Source organism: Octopus sinensis, linkage group LG16, assembly GCF_006345805.1.
Source record: "Octopus sinensis linkage group LG16, ASM634580v1, whole genome shotgun sequence".
In the NCBI taxonomy this organism is placed as follows: Eukaryota; Metazoa; Mollusca; class Cephalopoda; order Octopoda; family Octopodidae; genus Octopus; species Octopus sinensis.
In genome coordinates this window covers 21504877-21516243 of record NC_043012.1, presented here as the reverse complement: position 1 = coordinate 21516243, position 11367 = coordinate 21504877, and the positions used below count along the sequence as shown (strand labels likewise).

At 36.2% G+C, this 11367-nt stretch overlaps 1 protein-coding gene across 1 annotated transcript in view; it reads left to right on the top strand.

Annotated features, from left to right (window-relative positions):
• LOC115220498 (mucin-5AC) overlaps positions 1–9958 on the top strand; it is a 46817-nt gene extending 36859 nt beyond the window's left edge. Inside the window, exons 5-7 of the mRNA XM_029790631.2 lie at positions 3468–3573; positions 5006–5126; positions 8455–9958. Of these exons, the coding sequence (XP_029646491.1) occupies positions 3468–3573; positions 5006–5126; positions 8455–9756 (1529 nt within the window). The 3' untranslated portion in view covers positions 9757–9958. The remainder of the gene's footprint in view (positions 1–3467; positions 3574–5005; positions 5127–8454) is intronic.
• The last annotated feature ends 1409 nt before the right edge of the window (positions 9959–11367 follow it).

The following is an 11367-nucleotide window of genomic DNA, read 5'->3' as shown; positions in this document are numbered from 1 at the left end:
TATATATATATATATATGTTTGTATAAGGTAGGGAGCTGGCAGAATGGTTAGCATGCCAGGCAGAATGGTTAGCAACATTTTGTCTGTCTTAATGTTCTGAGTTCAAATTCCACCAAGGTCGACTTTGCTTTTTGTCTTTTTGAGGTCGATAAAATAAGCACCAGTTATGCATTGAGGTCAATGTAATCGACTTACTCCCTACCCCGAGATTGCTGGCCTTGTGCCAAAATATGAAACAAATATATATATATATATATATATATATATATATATATATGTATGTATGCATGGTCGCAGAGCAAGACATGCAAGCAATGAGGAAACTGACAAAATTTATATGCTGCAAGCAAATTCAAAGTAATCCACACACACACCCACCCTCACTTCTACTCCCATCTTCCCAGATGTGGCAACTCCATGATGGGGAATTATAATATTACACTCCTCCCATTCTCTGTTAAATTAATTTGCATAATACTTTTACCTTATTGATTAACAGTGCCACTATATTTGTTGATTAATATCTCTTAATCTTTTAATTAATACTGCTCAGCTACTCTATTAATAAATGTCTTTTCTCTGAATTGTTAATCTTAACAATGTCAACTTATATTTCCATTTGTTAATTAATATCCCTAGTCTGTTAGCAAATACTGTAACTTTGTCACGATATATATACATATACAGGTAGGCGCAGGAGTGGCTGTGTGGTAAGTAGCTTGCTTACCAACCACATGGTTCCCGGTTCAGTCCCACTGCGTGGCATCTTGGGCAAGTGTCTTCTGCTAGAGCCTCGGGCCGACCAATGCCTTGTGAGTGGATTTGGTAGACGGAAACTGAAAGAAGCCTGTCTTATATATGTATATATATATATGTATGTGTGTGTATGTTTGTGTGTCTGTGTTTGTCCCCCTTGCATTGCTTGACAACCGATGCTGGTGTGTTTACGTCCCCGTCACTTAGCGGTTCGACAAAAGAGACCGATAGAATAAGTACTGGGCTTGCAAAGAATAAGTCCCGGGGTCGATTTGCTTGACTAAAGGCGGTGCTCCAGCATGGCCGCAGTCAAATGACTGAAACAAGTAAAAGAGTAAAAAGAGAGTATATATATCTGTGTGTGTGTGTGTTTATGTGTTCCCTACTGCTGCTTGGCATCCAGTGTTGGTTTGTCTATGACCTTATAACTTTGTGGTATGACAATAAATACCAAACTTTAAAAAAAAAATAAGTACTCGTATTGATTTGCTTGACTAAACTTTTCAAAGTGTTGCCCCAGCATGGCCTGAAAGAAGTAAGAGGCACACCTAATGCCAGCCTAATAAGTTCACTTCACATTTGATCTGATCTGATCTGATTTTGCCACAAACAAAGCCATCAGAGATGTCTGGGAGACAGAAACTGTGTGGAAGTGTATCAGATGTTTGTATTTTTTTTTTGTGTGTGTGTGTTTTACTTGTTTCAGTCATTGGATAGCGCCCATGCTGGGGCACCACCTTGAAGGGTTTTAGTCAAACAAATCAACTGCAGGCCTTAGCTTTCTAAGCCTGGGGCTTATTCTATTGGTCCCTTATTACCGAACTGCTAAGAGATGGGAGACATAAACAAACTGATTCCAGTTGTCAAGAAGGATGCACGCACTGGGCTTCTTTCAGTTTCCATCTGCCTAATCCACTCACAAGGCTTTGGTTGGCCTGGAGCTATAGTAGAAGGCACTTGCTCAAGGTGCCATGCAGTGGGACTGAGCCTGGAACCATGTGGTTGGGAAGCAACCACATGATCCTGCTGCATGGCATTTTGGGCAAATGTCATTTACTATAGCTCTGGGTTGACCCATACTTTGTGAGTAAAATTGAGAACCTGTATTGAGCCTATTGCTTGGATTGTGTCCATAATGTAAAAGGTACAGCCTTGTCACAAACCTCGTCACAAAGATTCTGCTTGTGAATTACATTAAGGGTATACTTACATATTAATTCAGGAGCAGATAATTCAGTCGAAGTCAAACAACTGAATCCTCATTGCTGCATGACAGATTTGGAAGAATGTAGAATAAAAATACTTTTTTGTATTCAGTTACATCTTTTTACACTGATGGTAATTTTACTTTCACCTTTCCGATGTTGATAAAATGTATACTGAAGTACTGGGGTCAGTAGAATTGATTGAAACCGTTGATGGCGGTTCTTCTTGGTATGGTCACAATCCATTGACAGAAACCATTCAAAGAACAAAAAAATATTTAACTTTTTACAGTTAAGTATTTTCTTTTGAGTTGGCTGCTGGGACCACTTGTATGGTTTTGGTTCAGGTGTTGACAGCTGAATGACCCCAATGTGCGTGTGTGTGCACGTATACAGGGTGCAGCAGAAAGGTTGCCCAAATTTCAAAGGTTAATAAAAAACAAACACATGAAGATACAAGAAAAAAACGATGCTCTCCACCCCCAGGCCATGGTGGATACTACCTGAAACTAAAAAAAAAAAAAAAAATGGTATTTAATGAACTTCATAGAAATACAAAACTTTTTCATGCATCTTCATGTTTATTAACCTTTGAAATTGGGGCAAAATTTCTGCTGTCCCCTGTATAGTTTTGTTGGTCATAATTATTCATACCAGTAAATTCCTGACAAAGAATCTAATTTTTATCTTATGAAGAGTTTTTCGTTTATGTGTTTGGAATTTATTAGACTCTGAAACAATTTGTAGAATGTACATTGGTTCTATACCAACTTGGATTATGAATTGTTTTAAGTTTGTCTACATTTACAATTTTTCCTTTCCTATACTTCATTTATATATATATATATATATATATATAATATATATATATATATACACACACATACATACATACATACATACATACATATATCTTATGTGTAGATGTATAAGTATATATGTATGTATGGAATACATATAATCTATATAGGTAATAGGTATATCTATATAGATGTATATATATACATATACATATAAATTAAATTAGAGATAAGACCACTATTATGCAAATCAAACAGTGAAAAACATAAACCAAAACATAAAAATAAAAATAATTAATATAATATACAAAATATATAAAATTAAAAATTAAAAATTAAAATTATTTAAATTTAAAATTAAAATTATTAATTTATATTTATAAATTTTTATATATGTATATATATATTTAAAAATATTTATTTATTATTATTATTATTATTATATATATATATCAAAAAGTATTAAAAAGTTATATATATATATATATATATATATACATACATACATACATATATTATGTATGTATGTACGTACGTACGTACTGGGATCAATATGTTCAACCGAACCCCCGACTCCAGTGACTGACACAAATAAAAGAGAAAAGATGAAAGATTAGCTAATGGAATCTTGATTTTATTGACTTTCCTGCGGCCTTTCAGAAATACTCAGCCTTACACGTTTGCATTTGTTTATCTCTTTTCCAGTTCGTACTGCATTGTTAGCCATAATAGGATTTATGCCTACTCATGGGGCTGGTGCTATTGGATCCCTTGATTACACAACTGATGAACGGAAAGTACTTTCTAAAAAGTAAGTTGTCAAGGGGAAGTTACTCTAGGTCTTTCTTGACTCTTTTTTTTATAAAGGGGAAGTAACTCGAAGAGGACGCGGGTAATCCAAGTTTTTTTAAAAGATTTAATAACAGAGTGATCCATCGCCCTATTCTCAGCAAACATTTATTTATTTGCAAAAAACTATGGTTGACACCTAGAAAAGTTTCCGAATTTTACTTGAGGGCATATAGTAATTAATGATAATGGTTATGGTGCAGCAATTGTAGATAATTGTAGGATAAATTTGCTTTTTAATAAGTAGTAGTAGTAAGGGGACATGCACTGTAATCATGTGTTGCTACATCCACCATTTGATGGTGATTCCTTATTTCTGGTGGATGACTCGCACAACTCAGGTGGCAACCCACCAACCCAAGGGTCTGTTCGGGTAGTCATTGAAGAAGCTTGAGAGGCGGTTGGATGGAACCTACACTCACCTCCTTATGAGAGCTCAAAATCTCTCGTGGAAGCGCCATCCAACCAAAATGCAAATATATGGGAAACTACCACCTGTGTCATCTCTTGTGAAAGGTAGGAGAGTCCAGTTTGCTGGACATTGTTGTAGAGCTGAAAAAGAAGTAATTTCTACTCTCCTCCTCTGGAAGCCATCTACTCGCAATACTAGAGGGCGCACACTCTCCTACCCTGATGTAATCTCCAGGGATACAGGCATCCAGCAACAGGACCTCCGTAATGCTATGATGGACCGTGAAGTCTGGCGTAACATAGTAAATTCCATTGTCTCGACCACGGTCGAACAATGATGATGATGAGTCATTGTTGGTGAGGATTTTACAAGGTCAGAAGTCGAATCCTATCTCAACCTTGTTTAGTCCCCTTTTGTGAGACTCAGAAGAAACGTTGGGTCTGTTCTTTGACACACTGGTGTCCAATGTTAATTTATTAATTAAATAATTGTTATTCACATCCGATTTTTCAACTTTTTCTTGTTGCCGCTTAATCCTGATGGAGCAATCAGGTCAAGGCGATGCTGTTGCATGGTCACAGTTCAGTGACTGAGACAAGTAAAAGATAAAAGAAAGTCAAGGCCTCTCCAGCCATAGCCATCCAATGAGAACAACATTATTTAATGTACTCTTTATCTTTTAAGGTGGTTAGTTATGGTCTAAGGAAAACTTGGCTGCCCTTTTGTCAACAGGGTACTTCTCTCGTTCACTGTGTCAGAGGTGACCATTCCACCCTTTTACCAAATGCAATGTATTTAGGGCCCCATTATTCCTTCTTTAGATCATTAAAGTGTAATTCAGGTGCTATATTTACAAGATAGAGTGGGACCTCTTAGGGTAACCAAGGGACATAAAAGGGGTTAGTAGTTTGTGCAGGGAATGGAATTTTGGTGATTATTATGTAAAGTTTGCATTTCTTTAAAAATGATTTCGTCGCTGCAGGTCCCTGTGCTGGAAATGTCCTGTGTGTGGTTCTGTAAATAATGTGTTGAAATCCTTAACTGATGCTTCCAAGAAAACCAGTGAAGAAGCTAAAGATTTAGCTTCAAAGATTAATTTTCAGGTGAGAAATATATTCATGTTTCCACTTCATGTGTGTGTGTGTGTGTGTTATTCAGGAAAGATTAATTACATGCAATGTTATTTTCAATATTTAGAAGGAGTGTTTTTTTAGGTATGGCTGTGTGGTAAGAACCATGTGTTCCCAACCACATGGTTCCAGGTTCAGATCTATTATGTGACACCTTAAGCAAGTGTCCTCTACTATAAATCTGGGACGATCATTCTCATTTAGCATCCGTTTTTCATGCTGGCATGGGTTAGACGTGTTGGTTGGAACTGGTAAGCTGGACGGCTGGACCAGGCACCAGTCTGGTCTGGTCTGGTTTGGTTTCTTTGTCTGTATGGCCGTTCCTAATGCCAACCACTCTGAGAGTGTAGTGGTGCCCTTTACATGTTACTGGCTTGGGGTACTTTTTCTGTGAATAAAACAAATAAAAAACAATCGATAAAATATATGACTCTGCAGGCCTAGTATTTGTCTCTGGATGTTTAGCAGAGAGAAAGCAGTTCTATCGTCTTTGGTCGTTACAGACAGCAACTTTTGCTGGGAAATGAAGGAATTTGGGGAGGGATAGGGACAAAACTTGATTCTGGGGTTGGATTAAACTTCTCAGTTTTTTCCATGGCACACAACATTCAGAGGTGAAATATATCACTCACTTGGGTGACTCTTAACATGGCACTGTTGACAAGATACGAACCACTGACCTTCTGTTTGCTTGTCTGCTGTTCTGACCGATCTCTTCTACAACCCCTGCTCTCTCCAACAAATTTATGCTAAACTAGCGAAAATATTCATGGGAGATAACTCTTTGCTAGTAAGACGATTCTTGCACGAATGCATTTGGTGACTTGATAGATTTATTTTACAAATTCAACAACAACTCACAATAGAATTGGTAGAATGCTAAGTAAACTGTATTGTAGTATTGAGTTCTCTGCAGGTCCAATCTACATAGAATCGATTTTGTCTTTTATCTTTCTAAAATCTATGAAATAAGTACCAGCCTCAACTGTTCTTTCCTACAACGTCTTGTTTATGGATTTACTGTAATAATCTGGTACTAGATGATCCCTTATCGTTAGCTTGTTTCATTCATTGGAATGTGGGCCATGCAGGGGCACTGCTATGATGAGTTTAGTCCAGTACTTACTTTTGAAGTGTAGAACTCATTCTATCAGTCTCTTTTGCCAGACCACTAAGTTACGGGGACTTAAACCAGCACCTGTTGTCAAGCAGTTATGAGGAACACACACAAAAGATATGATGGACTTCTATACAGTTTCCATCAAAATTCACTTACAAGGCATTTGAAGCTATAGCAGAAGACACTTGCCCAAAGAACCACACAGCAGAACTGAACCTTTAATAAGACTCAACTGACAATGCTGGGCGTAGGAAATTGGTTTCACTTCCCCACTGCAGAATAATTTCTTTAAACTTCTCTGTTTAACCCTTTCGTTACTGTATTTATTTTGAGAAGCTCTGTGCTTCTTTCAATTACTTTAAATATAACAAAGAATTTAGAAAAATAACCTAGTCATCATTCAGCTAGTGTTAGGAACATAAATTGTGACTAAGGTTTGATGGAAGATTTTAATTCAAAACTTATGAAAACAAGATATTTGTACTCAGAACCAGAGCTGGTTTCAGCCATGTTGGTAACGAAAGGGTGAACATAAGATGATAGAATTCTTTAGAGATGAAATAATTTAGACATCAGTTTTAACAGACAATGAAGTTGGAGAGAACATGAGTGAGAGGAAAAAGATCATTATATATACATTTGTGTAATTTTGTTTATAAATTTACCATTAAAATCTGTAAGTTTTTGCACACATGGTTGTGTGTGCATATGCTTGTATGTATATATATATATATGTATGTATGTATATTCGAAAAAAAATTAATAGAAATGGTTTTCCTGATAATTTTTCCTCTTTAATAATTAGATGTTTATAAGATAATGAAGCGTTTACAAAAGCTTACTCTGATGTGAGTTCTTCACTTAAAAGCAGTTTTTAAACTGATATTTTAGAGTTTGTTATCCACTGTTTAAATAGGGCTGTTTAACCACACACACACACACACACACACACACACATATCTCCATACACATGCCAATTCAGGCATTTAATTACCTTTGAAATAATCCTCTTCTGAAGCCACACTCTTCATCCACCAATGTGTCCATTGATGGAAGGAATCCTGGAACTCCTTTTGCAAAATACTGAACAGCTGCCTTGTCACACTCACTTGGATTTTCTTGGCGTCTTGAACGTTTGTTCCTTTCAAGAGGAATTTGATTCTTGCCTTGGTGTCGGGGTTGTAGGCATAGACCCACAATTCTTCACCTGTTTACACCGTTTTTGTCTTCCTCGAAACAATCCAAGAAATCCTGCACACCTGAAACCTGATCTCCTTTTTGAGATGACCACACTCTACACACTTTACTTCCAAGCACTGCTATAAACAATGGAAGCACGTGAGAACGTTATAAACTTAGTGTGCATGCAAGACAGAGTTTGAGGTCAGTCTGTGCCAAGTGGCTTCATTTTGCATACTTTAGCTCCATTACCATAGCAACAGTCCTGATACTTTTTGATTAGACTTCATATGTATGCACCCAACAGCAATTCCTTTGCCTCTAGAACTTGTATAGCTGTTAAGAAATAGAGAATTTATTCAATTTTCAATAATAGTTTCAACATTGATTTAAAATTGATATTGAAAAGAAAAAAGAATACTTTTAATGACTTTAATTCTTAGATGCTTGAAAATCTGGTTTTTCTTTTGATATTTTTAAAATTTAAAAGAATATTCTCTTTCTCTTTTACTTGTTTCAGTCATTTGACTGCGGCCATGCAGGAGCATCGCCTTTAGTCGAGCAAATCGACCCCGGGACTTATTCTTTCGTAAGCCCAGTACTTATTCAATCGGTTTCTATCGCCGAACCGCTAAGTGACGGGGACGTAAACACACCAGCATCGGTTGTCAAGCAATGCTAGGGGGACAAACACACACGCACACACACACATATATATATACATATAGACGACGGGCTTCTTTCAGTTTCCGTCTACCAAATCCACTCACAAGGCTTTGGTCGGCCCGAGGCTTATAGTAGAAGAAGACACTTGCCCAAGGTGCCACGCAGTGGGACTGAACCCAGAACCATGTGGTTGGTAAGCAAGCTACTTGCCACACAGCCACTCCTGCGCCATGTTTAAAATATGTTTAAAATTTCTTTTTGTTTTGATTTTGAAATTTAATCCACAGACTCATATATGTTCTTTCTGCTTTTTCTTTTTCCGTGTTCTTGGAACAGAGTGAGAAGGGAAGTAAATCTGGCTCTGATAAGGCTTCTACGGCTGCAACCACATCGTCTAACGCTGGGTTTACTGGTAGCAGTACAGTAGCAGGAGCAGAAGGAGGAGGAGGTGCCACAGCAGCAGGTGCAGCCACTGCAGCAGCAGCAGCAGCAACAACATCTACCCCAGCCTGGATGATGCCACCCAACATGAACTACCCTTCACCCTTAAACATGGGCAGCATGCCAGGGATGTTTCCTCAGTCATCTCCTTTCTTTGCTCCGATGACCGGGCAGTTTCCTTACCATTTCAGATTTCCATATCCTCCCACCAGTATGGACCCAAATGTCAATTCCATGCCAAACTGTCGAATGATGCCCCCGTTTCCAAATCCATTTTTACCCCCAATGTTTCCCGCTAATTATGCCTTCCCCCAGCCTGGTGTCGCCGACAACTCAAACGCTTCCGCTGCGAATGCTATGCCATTTTCTTTCCCTTTCATGCCCGGTTTTCCAACTATGCCCGCTGCCGTGTCTGCGACAAGTGCAAGTGTCACGACCTCTGCTCCTGTTTCAAGCCCTGCTACTGTAACATCCAGCTCTACCAGTTCAACAGCAGCTTCTCAGTCGAAACAGCTGACTTCATCTTCTGCATCCAAACCAACTTCTACTAATCCGTCCACCACAACCACCACTACTACAACCACTACTGCTACTACTAATAAATCATTACTCAATGCCACTGGAGGCGTATCCCAGGACAGTACAGATTCTGCTAGCACCCAAGATCTTTCAGTTCCCGCCCCGTCGACGTCATCACAGCGAGTCTCAGATAATGTGTCAGACAACACATCGCCAAATGTAGAGACCGTCACGGCTGGCAGGAATGATGTGGATGTTGTAGCCTGTCCTTCACCTTCCTCTTCTTCTCCTCCCCATGCTTCTGCCACACAAAGCACGACTTCACCTGGAACTACACTTCGGCATCGTACGACGTCTGCTGTTACGACACCTTCGTCGTCATCAGAAACATCACTGTCATCAACGACGACAACAACAACTACAACAACAACAACAACACCAGCAAACACGTCTAATACAAACACATCCGCCACTACAACAACAACAACATCAGCAGCTCCACAGATGGAGACTGCAGACGTAGCTTCACCGCCAAACGCTACCACGCAGAGACCGTCTTCAAGGGGTACGGCCAGCTTCGTCCTGATGGTCATGCTAGGAGCAATGATCCTTTTGCTGTGTTTGCGCCGTCTTTATGTCAGCGTAGACCATTTACCATATTCAGATTATATGCAGTAGACACGTGAGAATCTCCACATTTAGCAAACTATTTCGATTGCACTGAAACTTGAGTGACCCCAACTCGAGTACCCCCCACTATCGTCGTCAATTGTCTTTTTAGACCAGATTCCACTCTCCGTTATTTGAAGTGGTGATGGGGGTAAATATACAGATACAGGCATGCATTTATATATATATATATATATATATATATATATATATATATAGTATATAAATATATATACATAATTATATATATAATATATATATATGTATATAAATATATATACATAATTATATATATAATTTATATATATGTATATAAATATATATACATAATTATATATATAATTTATATATATGTATATAAGTATATATACATATATATATATTATATATATATAGTATATAAATATATATACATAATTATATATATAATTATATATATATGTATATAAATATATATACATAATTATATATATAATTTATATATATGTATATAAATATATATACATAATTATATATATATATTATATATATTATATATATAATATATATACATAATTATATATATAATTTATATATATGTATATAATATATATATATATAATATATATATATATATATTATATATATAATATATATATAGGTATGTGTGTATATATGTGTATGTATGTATATATGTCTGTATATATGTTTGTATAAATATATATATATGTATATAAATGTATATATATTACATGATGGTGATGATATTTATATGTATAAATATATATCTAAATATATATGTGTATATATGTATGTAAACATACATACATGTATGGATGCATACACACACACACATTTCATTTATATTTTATTTTTAATTTAAAAGGAAAAAAAAAAACCATGATTCTTATATTATCTTGACATGACATATCGTGTCAGAGGAAAATCTTGCAAGGCATAAAAGATGGAAGAAGAGAAAAAATAAAATACAAAAACAAACAATCCCAAAATAAAATAAAATAATAAAAAAAAATGTATGAAATTGAATTTCTTAAAAAGTAACAAAACAAAAATGAAAAATAAAAAAAAAATAACCACACTGTCTTTCTCTCTCTAAAAGGTTTTTTTCTCTTTATTTTTATTGTTGTTTAAAAAATATAGAATTTCCAGTTTTGTATCCTTCCTTTTAGGAAAAAAACTTGACTGAAATTTAGGACAGTTTTACAATTTTTTTTTTTTTTGAATTAATTTTTTTCAAAATAAATGAAAATGGGGAAGAGAGAAAAAGAATGGGATGAGAATGAAGGAGAAAGTAAAATATTTGAAAAAATAAACCTGTATTTTTTTATTATTTCTTTTTGCTTACCTTCATTATAGAAAATATTTTGAATCAACATCATCATTGTTATCAGCATCATGTTCATTTGTAGCTTCTTTCCATCCTGACATGGCTTAGATGAGTTGATATAATCCTCACCATTTCATATTGGTAAGAACTACTTTCATAGACGAATGTATGTGTCATTTGACCCTTGTTGTCCTTTCTGTTACTGACCCTGCTTTTCTAGAACGTACCAAGTGCATTTTCTCATTGCATCAAGACTATGGAAGCTGGATGAGTGGTGATGGTTCAAGTCTGTT